Genomic DNA, 22,369 nt, shown 5'->3' with positions numbered 1-22,369 from the left:
TTTCTTTGTACAAGAGATGCTGCAGTCCCTTCATTATCTCTGTTGCTCTCTGCTGGACCCTCTCGAGAAGCTCCACGTCCCTCTTATACTGGAGAGCCCAGTGCTGCCCCCGGTACTCCAGGTTTGACCTCCCCAGAGCTGAGYAGAGGGGCAGGATCCCCTCCCTGCCCCTGCTGGCAACATCCTCCTCATGCAGCCAGGAGCCCATTGGCCTCCTTGGCCACGAGGGCACTGCTGCCTCATGGGTGACTTGGTGCCACCAGGACTCCCAGGTCCCTCTCCGTGGAGCTGCTCTCCAGCAGGTCGACGCCTAATCTGTCCTGGTGCCTGGGGTTATTCCTCCCCAGATGCAGGACCCTGCACTTGTCCTTATTGAACCTCAGGAGGTTCCTCTCTGCCCAACTCTCCAGCCTGTCCAGGTCCCTCTGGATGGCAGCACAGCCCTCTGGTGGGTGGCCACTCCACCCAGCTTCGTGTCATCTGCAAACTTGCTCAGGGTGCCCTCTGTGCCCTCGTCCAGGTAATTGATGAAAAAGTTGAACAGCACCGGCCCTGTATTGACCCTTGTGAGACACCACCGCCACAGGCCTCCAACTGGACTTGACCCCATTCGATGATTTTGATCTTCATGATCTTGAAGGTCTGAAGGTCAACCATAATGATTCTATGATTAATCAGTCTATTTTCTCATCCAGTGTGTGTTCAAATCCTTTTTTAAAATTTTTTATATATTTTTTTAGTTCCCTATTCTTTTCACTTAGCTAGGCAAGGAATAGAAAACTGATTCTGCAACAGACATATTGGCTTCTCTATCAATGAAAACTTATGCAGYACTGCATATTCAGAACTTTCATTTTAATTGATTTGAAATATCTAGAACTAATAACAATTTTTAATGGAAAACTTGACAGCTATAACTATGACAAATTGGGACTACAGTATTGATTTGAATTATGTTTTGAGTGTGAATCTGTTTAGTTGGCATGTTCCTTTTGATAAGTATCATCAATATAGCTGATTTTTAGAGACAGTTGAAGAATGAAATAGAAGTTTGTCCCTTAATTCTAATTTGTTTTTACTACATAATGCTGGATTTTATAACAGTATGCAAGGGAAGAAATGGAGGCCTCTTTTGCATATGAATATTACATCGAGTGCCATATTATTACCTTGTGTTGCGCATTGATAATTAGTCATATATTTTTCCACATTGAACTTAAGACACATTTAAACTTTTGCCACGTTTGAAATAGCTACGTTGTGCTAAAAATTAACATTCATTTTAAAATTGGATTTCTTCTTCCGTCTGCCAGCTAATACATTCCTTTCAAAATATTTCCAAATATATGAGTAACCTTTAGAATGTAAGGGRTATTGCCTTGAAGAGGAATGGAATTGAAATTATACTGGTTTACATGAATGGCTGGGGCCCAGTTAAAAATTCTGATATAGTTGATAAGCTTTTAGGCTGYTCTGTTTTGTCTGCAGAAGAGATCAAGACCTGAGAATTTGCAAGACTTAGAGGATAGGAATAGCACTTCAATGCAAAAGTTTCTAGCCTTCTAGCCTGAGTTGTGCTTCTGAGGTAAAATGTTACTCTAAACTCACTTTATCCAGATAAATGGAAATATTGAATGTTGCTCATCCTACATCTTTTCTCATTCAAATTAGCATCGTTTTCTCTTTTGCTGGGGAGAAGGGACAGGTGGATTTAAACTGTATCTAGTCATATTATTAATGACAACCATGTGGATTGACAGGGGGTAAATTCTGGAGCTTAATAATAATTTCTGAGTACTTGACTTTTCATAGTCACCGCTATTCTAGACTTTTTTWTATATATATTTATTATAAKTCAAGCCTTTTGTTGGTTACCTTCTTTCCTTTYACAGAGGGTTGTGTTCAATAGTGCTACAGCTCATTGTGCCTAAACATAGTGTGTGTTTACCATAAACTTCAGGGTAGTTAGAAGGACTTGTCTTCCACAGACAAGTAAGAAATTCTTGTCTTGTAAACTGGCGTTTTTCTCAGTGTACATTGGATAATCATGTCAACTAAAATCTGACCTTCATTCTGCCATTAATTTTGGGAAGATTTCTGAAGTGCTGGATAGTGCATTGCCTCTAGTATGTTGTAGTTGCATTTTAAGATATTTAGAGATGTATGCAGGAATAATAAAATTGTCTCCATATATTGCTCTGAAAAAGGAACTTTATTTTTCAAGATTTTATGGGAGTAGGTGTGTAACTCATTCTTCTGTTTTGGGACTGTTTCTTTTTCTTATTCATTTTCTTTTTCAGTCTTTGGGTATGTGACTTGCGTAGTGACTGTTCCATTTATTTTCTGATATTCTACATACAGCTAGAATAAGAAACAGTTACAGTTTCTCTGTGATTTGGGGCAATTCTTTTTATTCTTTTTTTTTCCTATTACAGTAATTGTAAATTCCTTCCAAGAGCATTAAACTGATCATTAAAAGAAAACACTGCAAGTGTTTTCACAATTTTCACATCAATAAATGTTGAATTGTCCTCAGCATCATGTGAAACCCAGTTCTGTATATTGTTTCACTGAAGATCTAATACAGATTTTCTCTACCAGTCTACTTATTTTAATCTGAGCTAACCATTAGGGCAGCTCAACATGTCCATCCTAAATAATCTCTCTCTTATACTGATAGATGCATACTGCATTTTTGATGATATTGTTGATGTATCAGTAATAATGTTAGCCTAATTAAGTTCAGTTGGTACAACCTTAAGTCAGTTTGTTAAAGAGAAACCAAAGCTATAGTAGGAATACAAGCAGAAGGATAGTGAACTGYCAGATGTACTCATTGCTTCTAATTTGGTTCCAGAGTAACATTATTACCATGAAAATATTTCTAAAAATGTCATCCAACTTAATTTGCCAGTCATCCCATTTGACTTCCAAAATAGTTGTATCTGATGTTTACACAATACACAACTTCTAAAATAAGCTTTCCCAGATTAATTATTTAGTTATGGCCAATTAATTTTTTCAGTGGATTAGTTGAGGTGTTAATGCCTATTCTTAAAAAGCTTTAGAGCAAAACACGTGGGTTTACAGTGGTATGGCCGCTTTTGAAAATCTTCTCCGCAGTAATTCTTATTTGGAATTAAATTATTTGTTTTAGTTTTCCACAATTAGTTTTGTGTTCAAAGAAGATTCAATTACATTTCAATGATATTAACTATGAGAACTGACCTTTCTTTTTGTGTGTTATTGCAATTTGTCGTTCCTTTCCCCCCAGAGAACATCAGTACTTTATGTAACTGGGGCCTTTCTTTTGTGTGAGATCATATTCAGACATATTTCAGCTATCTTATAGATATAAAGCATAATAATAATTGAAAACATGGGGTGATTGGAATGAAATATTGTCTTGACAGAGTTTGTTTTAGCATTCTTGATCTTCTGTAAGACATAAATGTCATTTTCTGTGATCATGAATCCCTAATACAAAGTGACAGTTGTATTAGTTGCCTCAACATAGACATTTAATGCCATTTTAAACTCCCTAAAGCTTTCATGTTGCAGTAGGTACATGGGGGAGGGGGGGGCTAAATAACACGAGGTACATAATGCTTAAGAAACTGAATTCTGTCTATATTTGGTCATGTATAAATTGTTGAAATTAGTAATTGGTCAARTACTTATATGTTTTCTATAGCAATATTGTGGGTATATACAGATAGAAGTATCATTTCTAGAGATGCAGACATCTGTCAGTTTTATTTTTACCATGGTTTTGGTATATGCAAAATACCATGAGACCATGTACCATAGATACCATATATACCATAATACCATGTATCTGCAATAACGTATGCCCTCATTGGCTTGAACAAAAGCCAGATTACGTTGGATTCTAAATGAGAGAAGAATTTTTTCTAGTTTACCAGATGGATTGCGTTTGTAGAAATAGCAGTTTTCTCTTTGAGGAATGTTTCTGAAATTGATGCTGTTGGTCACCGTCTTTAATAACCTGAAGACTGAGATTGTTCTTTTTGCCATGGCAAGTTAGTTGGATTTTTTTTTTTGTTCGTTTTGTTAGCCCTTTTAAATTTTTTTTCTACTGTTTTTTCTCTTTTTTTTCTGCCTTGCCTTCAGGATTTTTTAAACTGTTTTCTCTTACTAGTTGGGTTAGAACCGCACGTTCAGGAAATGAGTTTTCAAATAAGTGTTGCCATTGCTGTTAAGTGTTGCTGTTGTAAAGGACATGTTTTGGGTTCTTCATCAGTGACAGATTCATCAGCCCAGGCAGGTGAAGAATTTCTGTACTTGATGTACCTACTGCGTGCTGCTTGTAAGAGTCTGGTTGTACTCTTAAACCATTGTATCACCCCAAAGCACTTAAAATATGTGTGAGGAGATTACAGCTCCCCAGCAATTTTGCCTAGACTGCCAGTAAGGCATAAATCTAGAAATTTATGGTAGTGTATGAGCTTTTGTTTATTTGTGTGGGGTTTTTTTCCCCCTAACTTGTTCCTATCTGAGGTCTTTGCTACATACTGTAGTGTTGTTGGTTGGAAACCGGTTGGCATGCACTTCTAAAGCTCGTTATTCCTTGCAACTAATTGCTAGCACAGAGGGATTTTATGGCCCCTGGGCCTGACATTCAAGTACGGGTCAAACAAAATCTGACTTGCCATACCATGGAAAGATCTTTTTGGTGACATTAGGTTAAGCTTAGCAGAAGACGCGTTTCATAAAGCTTAGGTCTCTGAAACTTTCAGGGCTGCAGGACCTTCCCTATTCATTCTAGTCAATATTGAGACCACAATCTTTTTGGGTCTTTTCCAGACTGATGGTATTCCTTAGAACTGTGTGATGACTTTTCCTGATACTAAAGGGACTGCTTTTCGACACTTTTTGGAGGCAGAATTCACGCAGACCTGATTTAGCTGTTCTTCATTGTCCTGGAACAATTTGATATAATGATACCATATATTTTCTTCTGTGTTTTTTTTCATCTTCAGTTTTTATGAAATTAAATAGTAGTTTTCTCTAGGAATTTCAGTTTCTGAGGAGTAAATCCCCTACTGCAAGACCAGGTCCCAGATTGATGATTTTAACTAAATCAACGTGAATTAAWTCTGTTCTGTAATTTCCTCTCAGAGATCTATACTCTTTGCTAGTTTGGTCAATTTATTCATACCTGTTTATACTAACAGGCAAGAATTTGAAGGAGAATGTAAAGGACTCAGAAGTCCCTCCTCAAAAATATTATAGTCTCTTTTTTTCCTGCTAAAAAGATAAGAGATATCTCCAGGAGGTCAGTATTTTGTCCTGAAGGAAACTTCTCAACAGAACTAAATTTAATCGATTGTAGAAGYCTATTAATGTTTTCGGTTTGAGTTGGGTTTTTTTTGGACAATAACTGTTGTGCTAGCAGAATTGTGGCTTTATTTAGCAACTGCAGAAAATTCCGATCTTTATATTCCTGTTTTGCCATTCTATTTCTGCCTTCCAACATTTACCTCAATATTCTCACTTATAGAATATTGCCTGTGTTCACATTAATGTAATTCCTTGCCAAAAAATACGATCTCCTGTCCAARGATTGTATGCATAGCAGGGCTTCAGCGCTATTCTAAGTAAAAGCACAAGTAGCAAAGGTCTTTTTTTTTTTYTYTTTTTTTTTTWWAAAAAGGCCCAGATTAGCAAAASCTTGCTTGCCTAGCCAGATTTCTATGATGATCACTAAAATATGTCTAAGGAAAAATCAGTATTGCTGCTGAAAATTAATTTATAATGTGTCTAGATCAAATTAACCTTATTGTTGAGCCTCGATTTTTCATAAATAAGGCCAAAAAGATTGACAGAAAAATAACTGTTTTCAATATCTTAATATAGTGTTGTGTGATCTTGGCTGGAATCTTATAGGARAGCATTTCAAATTTGTATTTCCTGTATTAGAAAGTCAATGGACTGTACTTTGCCCGCAAGCCGTATATTATCTCTCTTGTTTATTTTTTCAAATAACAGTAAAGCTATTAATAAAATTTCTATTTGCTTTTTCTACAGAACCCAAATCAATTTCACAGTAGCTATTGATTTCACAGCATCAAATGGTAAGAATTTGAATGAGTTCCTTGCATATTTTTCTGCTGTGTTCAGCTTTAAAGCACTTTTTTCATTACATATGTTCGTGAGTGTGTGTATCTCTATCAGTATTCTGCTTAATTAGAATGTACTATTAATTGTCTGTATGGTTGGCACCATCTGGAATCAGGATTCCTTTTTGCTGAGCAGTAACAGAGTAGAAAAAGGTTTGTGTCCGGATAAGGACAAATGCAATAGACAGAATTGAAAAGGCTGGAATAAGCTTTTTCTTAAATAACTAAGATTTAAGCTTTTAAGAATAAGCTGAAAAACTAGAATAAGTAAAGGAACATTTTGCAAATATTTATGTGTTTTCTGATTTATTATTATTGTTGGAAGAAAATTGACTAAATYGAAAGACTCCATTGAGAAGGACAAAGGAAGGGACTTTTGGGTGGAGTGGGGCTGAAGTGGGGTGAAACAGAGAAGTATTTGGATAACCTTCTGTATTTATTTTCAAAATGTCCTATTTCTTATGTAAATTTTGTCTCAAAGTGTTTATCATGATATAAAAATAACATAAATTTATAAGCCTAATCACAATTTTTCTTGATGAAAAGGCTTACAACTGCTACTGTTAACCCATTAAAAATTTATTCATAACATTGCATTTTATCTGATTTATTGACATTTCTGAACGAGGAAGTATGTTTCTTTTTCCAAAGTTTGTTTGTTTGTTTTAAGTCATTTTCTGCTTTCTTAGGTTTCTCTCATYTTTAAGAGAGAAATTTGAAATAGATCTGGTTCTTGTTTTACCAGGAAACCCTTCACAACCCACGTCACTCCACTACATGAATCCCTACCAGCTGAATGCTTATGGCATGGCACTGAAAGCAGTAGGGGAAATCATACAGGACTATGACAGTGATAAAATGTTCCCAGCTCTTGGCTTTGGGGCTAGACTGCCTCCAGATGGAAGAGTATCACATGAATTTGCATTGGTAAGTGAACACATTCAATTTCTTTTCCTGCAATTTTCTTGCTTTTTTAAAACAATCTTCACAGTCATCTTAATTCAACATTGTTTGAATTTCTTTTGCTAAGAAAAAAAAAACAGAAATTAAAATTGCAGTCTTAAGTAAYTAATGGGCAGTCAAAGAGCAGAGAATATGCTAATTCTTAGGTCCAAAAAACTATGCCAACATTTTTTTTTTCCATACTAAAGTTAGTGATAGAAAACCAGAATAGAGAAGATTCTTTAGACCAAAAATCTAAAAGTCTTTAACCTAAAGTATAGTAGCATGAGAAACACATACTCGAAAGTCTTCAGATTGAAACTATGTATCTGTATTTCACAATAATAATTTATTTTTGTTATTGCTTTCTCTCATTTTTAGAGATACCTTTTTTTTAATACTGTTATTTTAGAGACTTTTAGAGATAGTAACTAAGTAGAGTATAAGATGAGGTAGGGGAGATCATATCTGTTCCTGTGGCAGTTAAACTGTAAAATTAAAATCTAACTAGTTTTCCTAGAAAGATTAGCAGATTGATTATAACTGATGCCTGACATTAATATGGATGTTTATCTACTTGCATATTCTAACTCTTTTGTTCTTCTCAGAGCTGGATGAAGTTCTTAGGATTACAGCAAGTATAGGTACATCACATGCGTTTTATTTAGGTATCAGCATGYCAGGTAGCATGGCAGAATGGACTAATCAGCCTAGATGTGTATTTTTAGCAATTGACCTATTTTAGAAAGGAGTGCCACATCCTAACTTAAGTTTTCTGTGTGGGTAATAATTCTAATAGACATAATTGCAGAAATAAATTGTAATYACAGATCTTCTTTGGACTACTGTCTAGCAAGTTAGAAATTTGWAATACATACAACAACCCTAAGACTTAAAACAGCAAATTGTTCCTGGTTACTTTTAGATTTTTAAAACTGTTTCTAAAGTTAATTAATTCATGAGAAGTTAAGGGTAGTTTTGCAGAGGAGAAAGCAAACTTTTTTCCTCAAACCTTCATCCGTATCTAACCATATATTTTTGTTTTCTATTTAATGCTCAGTAGGATTTTCAGGGCTATTTTTTAACATTGCTTTCCCAGATTAGCAAGGATCTATATTGTGTCTCAAAATGAGATACTGGCACATTAAGCTATTGGTACCAGAAGGAGAATAAGGTGATTTGGAACAGCCTGCATAAATATGCCAWGGGGAAATGATGACTGACTAACCTTATTGCCTTCTTTGGTGAAATATCTAGACATGTGAGTGATAGAAAAGCAGTGAATATCATCTGCTTGTGACTTTAGTAGTACTTTAAACACAGTATTCTTGTACCCAAGATAGAAAGTTACGCTCTAGATGGGTACACTACTCTATGGCTGAAGAAAAGGCTTGTATTGTCAGGCTCAGATGGCASTGGTTAAATGTTTAATGCTACCCAGAGGCTGATTGTAGGTGGAGTGTGCAGAGGACATATCCTGAGACTTGTTCTGTTAATATCTTCCTCAGAGGAGGAGGAGGAAGTATTCACCCTTCTCAAGTTTACAGATGGCAACAAACTGAGGAGTGCAAATGATAGACTTTATGGAGCAGGACTGTTACACAAAGGGATCCAGACCAAAGAAATTGCTTGAATAACATTCAACAGGGCAAACTGAACTTCTGCATCTGGGACAGAGTAGCCTCTGCATTGGTGAAGGCTAAGCACCATTTCAATTCTTTTTTTTTTTTTAATCCCTTATGATCAAATATTGTATGAACTTCAAGACCTGGCTGCCATTTTTTCACTCTCTRAAAATTAGAAATCCTTGAACCAATTCTGTGACCCTAAACTTGGTTCCACATTTACATCAACCATATCTTTTATATYTTAAATCCCTGTTACTGTTGCATACAGGAAAAATGATTTAATTACACCTAAGATGGTATTTATGTTTAAGAATTTGTTCCAATGATTCAGACTGTATATAACCTTAAGCTGMTAAAACCACCAGACAATTAAAACCTGGAATGAGCCATGACAATTATATTGTGCATTTATAGTAAACAGCCAAAATAGGCCCTAAAATGCTTGGTTATTTACCATTTAGAAGCATCTGCTGTGTAGCACTCAGTAATTTATATCATTTTTGTGCCCTATTATTTTTAATGAGTAATTATCTCTCTTATTCTCACTAGAATGGAAATCCTCAAAATCCATACTGCCATGGAATTGATGGTGTGATGGAGGCATATTACAGGAGTCTAAAATCTGTGCAGCTTTATGGACCAACAAACTTTGCCCCTGTAATTAATCATGTTGCAAGGTAAGYAGAACAGCAGTTACTACGCAGAAATGAGCTTAACTTCTTAGTGTCTTAGTGCAACTATTGACTTAGTATAAATCTGCACAGAAAAGGCTTAACAGTTATATGAAGCTAAAATATTTTAAAAGGTGTTTACAGTTGTGTTGTACATGCATTCTAATGAGATTAATTTATGCCTCTAGGTAGATTTGAAKACCGTGAGTGTTTAAACTATACCCAGTTACTTAAGCTTTACCCTATATTAAACTCTTAAGAAAAATCACAATGAAAGAAAGTTCTRAGAGATCCGCCTGCCATGTAGCCTTTCTATCCTGGGAGGTGCAGTGATCAGGACTTTTTTTTTTTTCATGAAAGAGGCATAAATCAGGGGAAAAAAATAAAAGTGCATTGTTTTAGACCTGCATGGTGGCTGTAATCTCAGAATGTCGAGCACCTCATCAAGATTTTCTGGGACTGTCTTTGGCTGCAGATGCTTGCAATTTCCTGGCGGTGTCCTTTTTCCAGTGAGGAAATCTACCAGTCCTTAAGACCTGTATTTCTGCTGAAATTTGCCTAAATATCAAGTTGTTCCAAATTTGGAAACTCCTTCTGATAATAAAAAAAAAAATCGTCAGAAGTGGTAAAGCTGAATATCATCCTGAGGGTTTCTACAACATACAGTCCATGTACTGGTCCAGCTCTTGATGACACCATTTCTGCTCAGGTCTCTTGYAGACTTTCTACACTCTTGTAGGAGTGTAGAAAGGATGGTACGTACGCCTCCGATCCAACCTGCTCATACTCTTCCCATCTTCCTTCAGTCACAAAGAAACTTCTTCTCACTTACCTCCTGCTTAAGATCATTCCACTCATGACATGTCTGGAAACTGTCAGATACCACCACATGGCTACAGTTTTAGAAATCTTCAGAAACTCCTTAGGCAAGCAATGCATATTTATGCTTCCCCTAGGTAGTGAAATATCTGAGATACACCAGATTCAACCCTAGTATCTTCTGTTATCTCCTCATGTCAGATCTTTTCTCCAAAAGACTTCAGGCAGTTTCATTCTCTGGAGATTTCGAAATAATGAGATTTCTCTTCCATTTTTTCAGACTAGGCACGTAGAAAATATTAATACCCAGAATTAATAGCAAATTTTTGTTTTACGCTCTCATCCTGTCATCCCCTGTCACTGCAGTCATCAATGAAAAGATTATAAACACTGTGGAATAACAAAAAAAATGTCTGTACATGGCAGAGGAAATGTATTCCAGTAGGTCTTGTTAATCCAGGTATTAATATATCAGTCCCTACTGCCAGCACTAGCATACAGATAGATATTAAGGAGATTCATTGACATCCTTAGCTACCCAGCTGTATCTTGGGAAGGAGAAGGGAGGAGTGTGATGGCTTTCTGTGATCATTTCACACACGTTCCTCAGAACTCTTGCAAATGTTGTGTTTAAATGCTCACAAATGCACTGTGTAGTATCAGACCTCAGAATATTGTAAGCAAATGCAATCAGCATTAGAAAATGCCGTGTTCAATGTCCCAGACCTTTCAAGTTCAAGGACCAGTAAGATASTGAATTCTGTGAGAGTCATGCACTACACTTGGCTGTATATTCCATAGGATCCATTTGGAGACCTCTTCCTTTTTTTCCTCTCTTCTCTCTGTGCTCACTGCTACTTATGCTACTCATAATCACTGCTACTTGACCCCTTTTATGATAGTAGCAACCATTCTGGCTGCTCTTAAATGAAGCAGCATGTCTGGATGATTAACTCATTATAACCTGCTCCAAGCAAAATGGTTGTTTGCTCACAATAAATAGGGTACTTTGACCCTGGAAGTAAACAAAGTTGTAGGTTTTACTATACCTGTGCTATATATCTATGCTAAGCATAGAGCTCCCTGGGGATGATGCAGATTAGTTACTTTCCAGGACCTTCTAAATCTTCAAAAACTGCTCATTTAAGAGCTTTTTGTGGGGACGGGGCTTCTTTGGTTGAGGTGGGACTGTGGACATGTTTGTCTTTTATTCTTGCACTGAGCCTGAGGAGGCTGGAGTGTTTACAGCATATCTTTGGGTGGTGCAAAGAGATGGTTGTCTAAGCCTAAGTGGTAGGGTTTATGTTCAACCATTTTATGAATATGCACATGAAATATAAAACTCAAAAYGTGGTTAACAGTAAGTAATCTTTCTTTGCAATCAAAGTACACCTTAGTGAGATATTTATGCAGAGTGATAACTTCAGATAAATTTTACTTGTGCCATAAAAGCAACTATTCAGTACTAATACATTTCTTTCATACAAAATTGTGTTGTGTTGTGCAGCGGTGATAACTGCTCAATAACATGAATACTCTGAGGACTTAGGCTTCTGTTAAGGACCCTGCTCCTCTTGCTGTTGATACAGGTCCCCTTATTCATTGATTCCACATGTGCAGATTATCAATATGCTGTTCATTTCTCTTTTTTTTTTCTAATATTCTCAGTTAAAAGCACAGTGTCCATCTTAATTATGAATGTAATTACTTTCAAAGATCCACTAAATCATGCCTCATTATTTTTAACAGTCCTTGGGGATAGATTTTTAAAATTGCAACTTCTAATATTAGTTCCTTTGTATGAAGGCTTCTTTTCTTAATACAAAAAGGCTTTTTTTCTATTATAATGTTCTTTTTTTCTTTTTAGATATGCTTCTTCAGTAAAAGATGGCTCCCAGTATTTTGTTCTTCTCATTATTACAGATGGAGTTATTTCAGATATGGCTCAGACAAAAGAATCTATAGTGAATGTAAGTTTTGCTTAAAATGTTGAAATTCAAAAGAATTTTGTTCCTAGGTATGAATATTTCAGGCCATAAACCATCATTTCAGGCAGAAAACTGTCTCCATAATTTAGCCTTCTTTTGAAACAACAATATTTTTTGTGCATAAAGGTGAAAAGAAACTAAAATGTAAATCTCAGTTAACGTAATTACATAGTATTCAGAAAGAAATGGTACTTTTATCTCCAATATTCATTTTCACATGATTTCCCTCATCTGCTTCTTGCCTCCTCCTGCTCTTCTTCTTTCACCATCATGCACAACACACCATGCTGTTTTTCAGCGTGAGTTGAGTTTATATTTGAGTTTATATTTGTAGTTATTGCAGGCAACTTGGCAACTTTTTTTTTCCCTCTTCTTTTCAAGAACTGCCCAGAACTTTGTTCCCAAAAGGCATTTTTGRAAAAATTTCCTTTTAGATATCCCTATGGCATTTAAAAATTCTAAATTGTTTCTCTGTTTCTCTATTAGCTTCAGTATTTTTCTCTTCAAAAGTACTGTGCTTATAGATCATATTTTACTTTGTGAGCAAGTTCTACTCACCTTCTAGCCAAAGTTTGAAAAGATGCTTACCAATAATTTCAGACTAAAAAAAGTCTGTTCAGTAGTGAGGTGGTGAATGAAAAGCCTACATAAAAATAGTTACGTTGCATGTCAAAATAAATGAGATAAAACAAAGAGGCTGATTTTGAAGTCCTGTTTCCATTACCTTCCCTAGCAATAGAATCCCCTCGCAGTTTGTGGCTTTCACATAAAAATGTTCCTGACTTTTAAAAGAAACTTTATCTTTTTGCTTGGAAGTTCATCCTCCAGTTCAGCCTAGATGCTTGGAACATAGCTTCTATGTTCAAGAGCATATTTTTCATTAATGAATAATATGAAAAATAATTGAAAAGAGAAATGATGGTAAACACAACCTGATGTGCATGTATCTCAGGAAGAGTATATTTTATTTTTTCAGACTAATTGTGATTTCATGTATCCTTCTCATTACAGCATGTGTGTCAGATACATTATGTTTAATCAACCTGTTTAAAGCTTATACTCTTATTCAAGAAATGCCAACACTAACTTCATAGGCAAAAGTTTAACTCTTCTGCTTTACAATATCCCTATATATATGTGTATTCATGTATGTTGGATCACATAGCACCTCTCAGAAGAACCTTTTCTTTACTATCAGACAAAATGATCTGAAAAACAGGGAGTTGTGTTCAGTTTTGTTTTACGTAAGGCCTTCATGTCTGGATATATTTTCTACTCACTATCATTTGACTTACATAATGTGCCATAATATTTTATAACTAAATTTTTAATTCAGAGTTATGCTGTATTTAATAACTGATGATGATGGTAACAACAACAACAACAACAGCAACAACAACAACTAGTATCTTTAGTTAGCCCTTAATATTTAGCCAAATGGGACTTATTTTTTTTGCTGCCTGGCTATAAAATCTTAATTGGAAGGTTTACTATGTAGTGAGACTTCATAATGAATTTGCAGTGATTGTAGAGTACATTTACCACATGATGTATATTTTAGAGTGATATAGATCATTAAATAGTGAGTTGCAGAATTTGATATTTTCAGTGCTTGAAGTAGTATGTTTATCTTAATGAACTATAATTCTTCGGGATATGATAGATCAAGAATAAGAAATTATGATGTAAATTGTGCTATATGTAAGAAGTGAATATCTTTCAGATAACAACACTTTTTACATTCTAAACAGAAAATAGAAAAATATATTTTAAAAACACCACACTTCAGACTTYGGTGAAGCAGAGTTTAATTTAGGAAAAACTTTGACCAATAAATACTGCTATTTAAAATGACTGTAGACTGCAGTTAAGTGACTGCAGAATGCCTTAATAAGGAATGTTTGTCAATCTTGACACCTTGTTGATTTTTTTTAAGTTATCCTCCTCAAAAGAGCCAGTTCCAGATGATTTCTCCAGACCAGCAGATGTCTTTTGCTGCTATCAGAGCAAGGGAATCTACAATATTTATGATACTGCATTTGTAAATTTATGGTCTTTACAGAGATTTACTAAGAGAAAGGGAGATATCTCTGCCATTGTTTCATTAAATGAGAAAGATAAAGTACCAATAAAAGTCTAAGTGTAAAACAGTAAGAAACTTACTTGTCCTAGGTATGTATATACTTACAATTGTTGATGCTTTATGGAAGTTTGTAGAATAAATTTTTATCATAGTTATCATCTTAATACTAAATCCTAATATATTTTGTTGTATTTAATTATGATCCTATATAAGTCAAAGCCCTTATAAACAATAATAAATCAAAAATAATCATCTGCTTTACTGTCTTCATCCAAAATAGTTTATTTCATTTAGCAGGCAATTTATGCTTACCTTTCTAAGAAGAAAAAATAAAATTTTTCTTTAAAATCTAATAATTTCTGCATGTTTTTTGTTCAGATTGTCTGATTGTTTTGTTCAGATTTGTTCAGATCTCATATATTGGCAGAAATTTGGTAGTTTATCAGTCTCTTTTTCTTCTTCTTCTAAAGGCTTCAAAGCTTCCGATGTCAATAATCATAGTGGGGGTAGGGCCTGCAGAGTTTGATGGTAAGTGTTTTGGTGCCAGTAAGTTTGCGTTTTGTTTCATTTTTCTGGAGTGCTTTATATTTGTTTATATTTTGGTAATACGTAGCTTTTCAACTAAATATGTTCTTTAAAAGAACATAATATGGACCAAGCAATAAACATAGTTGGCATTTCCAGCTGGATTGGTTGCTAATTGAGTATGATTACAAGCTACCATTTGGGGCTGTTTAGCCCCTCAGGCTCTTTGTTCAAATCACAGAACCATATGGGGCCTCGTTATTTACAGAGCTCCAGAAGATGAGTGGGGAAAAAAGGCAAAGTAAGTGTATTCAGGTAATGCTGAATTTCTTCAGTATGGATATTTAGCTGTCTTATAGTGTCATTTGACTGGAAATAATGATTTGCCGTTCTTATTGCTCTAACAAAATACTGAGAAAAATAAATAAATTTGAGGAAGTCATCTGAGTTAATGTAGGTTTCAGTTTATAACAAGAACAAGCTTTGTTGTGTTGGCAGTCTTGGGAAGACRATACAGCAGGAATGGAATCACCAAGATTATTGGCACATGGAACAGATGATGTTCCTGAACTCCAGCCTCTCTACAGCGGTGACTGAGTTGCTTCCGTTATTTGGACTAACTTGCATAGTGCCATCTTCCATAAAACCTAGACATTCCTGTATATCTATTCCTCAAAAAGTTACTTCCTTTTTTTTTTTTTTTTCATTTTAGTACTGATTAGAAGATAGGCCTTTTCTAATATATTTGTTATCCTAGATATATAATGTAAATAGTCACTAATGACTRTTCATTTTAGTTCTTACACAGATATTCTCTGAGTATGAAAACAAGAAAAATTTACTGGGATTGACTTTCTTATGCTGTTTGCAAGCAGTATATAAATGATAATTTAAAATATCTTACTCTTCTTTTTGATGACATTCTCCAGCTGGACATTTGCACTTTAGATGGTTGTGTGGCACAGGCAGTAAGAGGAAAGCTTTTTCTTCACAGGAGCACGAGAAGGAAACTTGCAAACTTTATTCCCAGCCGCGCCCTGCAACAGTTCAAACTTCAGTCCTACATTACTTATTTTCCTCTCACACCTCATCCCATTTTCCCTATTTGCGTGTAATCCCACAAAGACCAAGTGCAGAGATTACTTGTTATATGTGCAGAAGTTCCTTCTAGCAAAAGCAGCAGAATCTATATCTGTTGTAGACTCTGAAGAAAGTGAGTGTGGGGAGAGTGTGCAGGCCCTCTGGCCTTGAGACTAAGCCCCTTCCATCATAGTACCAACACCCACTGGATCTCTGGACACCAGTACAGATTAGGCGTGGACCTGCTGGAGAGCAGCCCGCAGAGAGGGACCTGGGTGTCATGGTGGACGACAAGTTGACCATGAGGCAGCAGTGTGCCCTGGTGGCCAAGAAGGCCAATGGGATCCTGGGGTGCATTAAGAGGAGCATCTCCAGCAGGTCGAGGGAGGTGATCGTCCCCCTATACACAGCCCTGGTGAGGCCACATCTGGAGTACTGCGTCCAGTTSTGGGCTCCCCAGTACAAGAGKGATGTGGAGCTGCTGGAGAGAGTCCAGCGCAGGGCTACCAGGATGATCAGAGGCCTGGAACATCTGCCCTATGAGCAAAGGCTGAGAGAGCTGGGYCTGTTCAGCCTGGAGAAGAGGAGGCTGAGGGGGGACCTGATCAGCGTGTATAAATACCTCAAGGGAGGCAGTGAGGAGGAGGGGGGCTGGCCTCTTTTCAGTGGTGGACAGTGATAGGACTAGAGGAAATGGCTTCAAACTGAAGCATCGGAAGTTCCACAGGAACTTAAGGAAGCATTTCTTCACTGTGAGGGTGACAAAGCACTGGAACAGTTTGCCCAGAGAGGTTGTGGAGTCTCCTTCTTTGGAGATCTTTAAAACCCGCTTGGATGCAGCCCTGTGCCACRTGCTCTAGGTGACCCTGCGTGAGCAGGGGGGTTGGACTCGATGACCTCTGAGGTCCCTTCCAACCTTCGGCATTCTATGATTCAATGATTCTATRATCTCCCCCGAGAGCTATCAGAGAGGTTCATGAGAGTCTGGAGCTCAGACAGGGGCAGATGCTTTTGGCACAGCATTACCTAAAGATGTGAGGATGACCATAACGGTTCTTGTCGAAGGTCTAATTTCCCCAGCATCTTCTCTGTGACACTGGTCACAGGTGGTTGCTTACAGAACAGTAAGAACATAYGAAGCCTATGGGATACTCCTGTGAATACTGGTTTAGCTTTGAATTTTATTCCTACTATGCAGGCTGCATTTCGAAGAGCAAATTCTCTGAAGAGTTACCTTAAATTGGCAGTTGTTGGGTTTGTTGCTTGGAAGTGTAAATGGACTAATTTTTTTTTTTCATTAATGGTTTCATTGGATAGATGAATTCATAGATGAACTCATTTGTTTTGTTCCTTTCTTTTTAAGCTATGGAAGAACTGGATGGTGATGTAGTCAGAATTTCTTCAAGGGGAAAATTTGCAGAAAGAGACATTGTGCAGGTAGGAGAGAAAAATTATTCTAATTACATTTTACTGATCCTGTTTAATTCTTTTTCTAGCCATATTCCTGCTTTTCATTTTTCCATAGCATCAATAAACTTTATCTTGAGATGTACATAACAAGTTTGGAATATTTTTGCAAAATTCATATATATTCACATAGGACATATTATTGCATTCACGTTCATTAGGAAATGATCCTTAACTGAATATACACTGATTTGAAAACTTGGGATTATATAGCCTTGACTAAAGAGTTAGCTGCCTTTTATTGTGTTCTTCGATGTCCTTATACTTCCTGCAAACCACAACTTTTGTAGWAATACTTGATTTCTACAAAGTATATTTGAGATGCCTAGAGTTTTTGTTTTGTTTTGTATTTTGCCTGTAACTGTCATGAGTCTCTCCTAGATTTTATGTCCTGGCTGCCACATAGATCTCTCATATCTTAGGTGCCTCAGATGGCAGAAAATACTGGTTTAGGTGGCAGAATAAAGTTCTTTCTTGCCTGCATTTTTATTAGATTCCTAAATTACTTTCTTTAATAAGAAAGAATAGGTAAGGTACTCTGTGTACCTTAATTTCCAGAGGTGTCCAAGCCAGCTATAAAGAAGATGCCTCCAGAATTGGAAGTGTTCCTGGATCCCAAACCAGTATTTCTGCAAAGCCCAGTGCCATGAAAGGTTTTTTTTTTTTTTTTTTTTTTTTTTTTTTTTTTTTTTTTTTAAGCTGGATATTTAACTTGAATATCTTTGTCGGGCACTTTATTGTGTTTTAAAATATTCCCCAAATAATTATATGTTATTTCTTGAAACAATAGTAGCTCCAGAAGCTGCTCTTTTCACATTCAAAGAACATAATGGATAAAATTCTTCAWATGTCATAAAACAAATTGTGAAAATGCTGTACATCAGATATAGTGTATTTTTTACTCAAAATAAAAAGCTATGTGCGATAAATACCATTTTGAATTTCTTTATGGTTCATTGCCTATCAGAAACACAATAAAATATTTATTAATATGTTTTCAATCAGAATTTTGCCACAAACCATGTTAAATTAACTGAAAGCMGTATTATTCTGTGGATTTTTTTTCTGCCTAAATACTAACAAATGCGTTGTAGACTAAATAAATAAAAGGGATAATGTCAAACCCTTTAGGTTTAGCATGACCTTTATCTTGTATCTGTCAGAATAAAACTGAATTGCTTCTATAAAATTAACCACTCAAACATAAAAAGACTGTGCTTTTTGTGGATTGTATTAGTAAAATTAACATCTATTCAATTTTAATAGTCAGTACCATGAAATATTTTAGTTAAATTAACAGTGGAAAAACTTGCCTACTAAAAGTAAGCTATTATATCTATTATATTTGCTACTCAATGTGATTCAGGTGAAGACATGACTTGCCATTTTTACCTTCTCAGTATGGATTTTAGATACTCTGGATTTATATATCTCCCGATTCTCTACTTTATTTCATTTCTGCTCCTTTGCTATTTTTTATTTAAGGAGTTACAGAAAGATTATCACTTATATACCTGTTGGTTCACGTCTCGTATTAGCCTTTTAAATTAAACTCTAAAGTTAAAACATTCTGTATGCTTTCCATTTCCCTTCAGTTTTTCTTGCATCTTTCATTATGACCTTTTCTCTGTATGTTTCTGGTTACTTCTAGCCCTTGCCCTGGTGAGCTGTTCTTGTGTACCTGTACATCTGCTTTTCTCCCCATGGCTCCTCCAATACCTGTACATCTTAGGAGAGAGGAGGGGAAAATAACCTAAGTCATCTATATTGTATAGTTGCATTATCACGGAACTGTAAAAGTGCCTCCCTTTTCTGCAGAATTTTTGCACACATTCTTTGCACAGGATTTTATTTTGTCTGCAGACCAGTGGATAAGATGATCGTTTGGAAAAATACATGTCTTATGTTTTAACCCAGACCATGTTTGCTTTTTATATGAGACTGCTCTTGTGAGAGAAAACAAATGCTATTTTCATGTAACAAAGGAGCCAGAATTGGTAAATGTCAGGGCATCTGCTGCCTATATTGAAGAGTCAGCAAGCATAGAAATAGTTAAAATAGCAAATTACAGCTTCTTTGCTACTTTCTGTGCTTTCCAAGGCTGACGTAAAATTGATTTAATTAGCTCTAAGTTCTTTATTGCTGAAAAGCTGTATTTTGTTTTTCTGAGAGCTGCTTTATTTAATATATTTGGTGAATTTCTTATGTTACTTTCTGTCTTCCCTGGAAAAATTGCCAGCTCTCAGTGTGAGCTACACTCTCACAACAATTCAGCAGTCACCTAAATGTAGAAAGCTTTATTGCTTTTAAGAAAAGTGAATTTGGCCACTGTGCACCCAGGAAAACAGAATTCCTTGGGTTGGGAAAATGTGGAAGAGAGGCTGCTGATTTGAGAGCTCAGCAAGGAGAGGTGAGGTGGGTGGGATCTGGCTTCTCCCTTGATCAGTGCTGGTTTCACCCTGGAGAGCAGCATGATGACAGCTGACAATTACTTGTCTTTCTTTCACGAGGGGCAGAAAGCACCAGTAGGCTTTGAATTGCAGCGTAGTAGAGCACAGCACAGAACAGCAGAACCAGAACTAGCCTTAGACATTGAATCCCAGTTTTGAAAAGTCACCCAGTTGCAGCCTTGAGATACATTCCTTAAATCTAAGTAAGAAGCAGAATTCAAAATAAACCTTTCCCTTTGGCATAACTGATTARTTAGCCTAGCCCACTCCATCTGCACAGTCTGATGTTAGTAAGGATCAGAAGCCTGGAATGGTTCTGGTCTCTGTACTAAGAGCATAGGCCTCTCATTAAGTGTTCTGAATTCCATGACAGAGCTGGTTAAATTACTTTTTAGGCACTTGGGGTAGCTGGATATCATGTAACRAGTCCTGTAAGAAGTGTTGAGTGTTGACGCACTTTATAGTGTTACTCTACTATGCAGAAGGAAATGAAAAATAGTCAAACCAACTTTAGATGAAGATCCTGGCCTGCATCAGGAGGATGTTACCAGGAGGGGCAGGGAGGGGATCCTGYCCCTCTGCTCAGCTCTGGTGAGGCCGCACCTRGAGCATTGGGGGCAGCTCTGGGCTCCCCAGGACAAGAGGGACGTGGAGCTTYTCGAGAGGGTCCAGCGGAGAGCGACAGAGATGAGGAAGGGACTGGAGCATCTCTCGTATGAGGAAAGACTAAGGGAGCTGGGCCTGTTTAGCCTGGAGAAGAGAAGGTTGCGAGGGATCTTATCAATATATATAAGTACCTGAAGGGAGAATGTAGGGAGGATGGGGCCAAGCTCTTCTCAGTGGTGGTCAGTGACAGGACAAGGGGCAATGGGTRCAAGTTGAAACCCAGGCAGCTCCATGTGCATGTGAGGAAGAACTTGTTTGGTGTGAGGGTGCCAGAGCCCTGGCCCAGGCTGCCCAGGGAGGCTGTGGAGTCTCYTTCTCTGGAGATCTTCCAAAGGCGCCTGGMTGCYGCCCTGTGCCCCGTGCTCTGGGTGTCCCTGCTGGAGCAGGGGGATTGGGTTGAAGATTTCTATAGAGATCCTTTCCAACCTTAACTACTCTGTGATTCTGTGAAATGAAATATGCTTTGAAAAGTGTCCTACAAGATACAATGAAAAATGGTCAAAAGTGTAAAGCTGTCCTTTGTGTTTTGTTCATTTTAGATGGCAAAACATAATTATGGTCACAAATTACCAAATTTAGGAATGCTAAGCCAAATATATCAATAAATCACCTAATTAGCAATTAGAACTATTGCTTTAGGAATATGAAGTCTTGGTGAAGTATTGGGTGAAGTATTGGTGAAAGCTCGTCATTGGTGCTTTAGGAGGATCTTTTTTTTTTAATTCAGATATGTATATATGTTGCATTTTGTGCACACATATATATAAAAGATGGTATCTCAGCTCTCTGAATTGAACTTTATTTCATATTACAGGATCAATTCTCTGTTTTCATAACTAACTATAGAATTTTTTTTTTTTTTTTTTGTAGTTTGTGCCATTCCGAGATTACATTGACAGAAGCGGAAACCACGTGTTAAGCATGGCAAGACTTGCTAAAGATGTCTTAGCTGAGATCCCCGAGCAGTTTCTTTCCTACATGAGAGTCAGGGGAATAAAGCCATCACCTGCACCCCCACCCTACACACCCCCTATTCACGTCCTACAGACTCAGATATGACGACTGCTCCAACGTGCTTAGTGTTTATCACAAGTCAAGAGCCTTTGGCTGCAGTAGTAGCTTGTGATACCTTTTTGGAGCTAAAAAATTTCACTTCACATACCAAAATTCTCATACGGTTGCATGAGCAACTGAAGAGCTTCTAAATGCTCGGAGAAAAAGAGAAAAAGTTGATGTTATGAGCCTTTTTTTTTTTTTTTTTTTTTTTGACAAAACCCTACTTTTTGATATATTTATTGGAGGGGAAAGCACAAGTCAGGATTTCAACTCAGAAGATATTGTCCTCTCTGAATAATGTGTGTAATATATATGTACAGGAATGCTATTCCTCTATCAATGTTTACATGTTACTATTTTTAAATTTCAGTACTTTTATAACTATTCTTAAAACTAAAAGTTTGGAATATTGACTCATGTGTCTTTGAGCTTGCAGCAGTTAATCACAACATCACAAGAGAAGCAATATCTCTTTGAATGTTTGTCCGGACAAATACAAATGCAAAGCTAGAGAAGAGAAAGACAAATAGTTTTTTTTCCTCATAACTGAATTGCTTCAGTGAGTGCTCAGCAATCCATTCATCTCTCAGTTTGAGAATAAGCTCCCAAAATGTGAATATCACAATTATATATGACTTGACTAACTGCAAACTTCAAATGGGAGGCATTTGTATTTTTTCAGAGATTCTTCAATTTCTAAGTTAATCCAAGTTTACAGTTTTTTAAACYGCTTACTGAAGCAAATTAGGAGAGTTACTTCTTGTACGTAATTWAGAAAATTACCTCAAATCTCTGAGTCTCATAGTTGAATCACTTAGTTCATTAAACCTTATCATGTGTTGCTTAAAGCA

The 22,369-nt window shown here is 36.5% G+C and overlaps 1 protein-coding gene across 1 annotated transcript in view; it reads left to right on the top strand.

Moving 5' to 3' along the window:
* The window catches only part of CPNE8 (copine 8), a 76,978-nt gene extending 54,822 nt beyond the window's left edge, over positions 1-22,156 (top strand). The window contains exons 14-20 of the mRNA XM_026046386.1: positions 6,052-6,098; positions 6,889-7,070; positions 9,263-9,390; positions 12,071-12,173; positions 14,745-14,802; positions 17,243-17,316; positions 21,333-22,156. Coding sequence (XP_025902171.1) covers positions 6,052-6,098; positions 6,889-7,070; positions 9,263-9,390; positions 12,071-12,173; positions 14,745-14,802; positions 17,243-17,316; positions 21,333-21,521 — 781 coding nt within the window. The 3' untranslated portion in view covers positions 21,522-22,156. The remainder of the gene's footprint in view (positions 1-6,051; positions 6,099-6,888; positions 7,071-9,262; positions 9,391-12,070; positions 12,174-14,744; positions 14,803-17,242; positions 17,317-21,332) is intronic.
* Positions 22,157-22,369: the final 213 nt, after the last annotated feature.

This window comes from Nothoprocta perdicaria, unplaced genomic scaffold (genome assembly GCF_003342845.1).
Source record: "Nothoprocta perdicaria isolate Ctin4 unplaced genomic scaffold, notPer1 scaffold_44, whole genome shotgun sequence".
Classification (NCBI taxonomy): Eukaryota; Metazoa; Chordata; class Aves; order Tinamiformes; family Tinamidae; genus Nothoprocta; species Nothoprocta perdicaria.
Note: the sequence above shows the minus strand (reverse complement) of the source record. Positions and strands in the feature narration are given on the sequence as shown.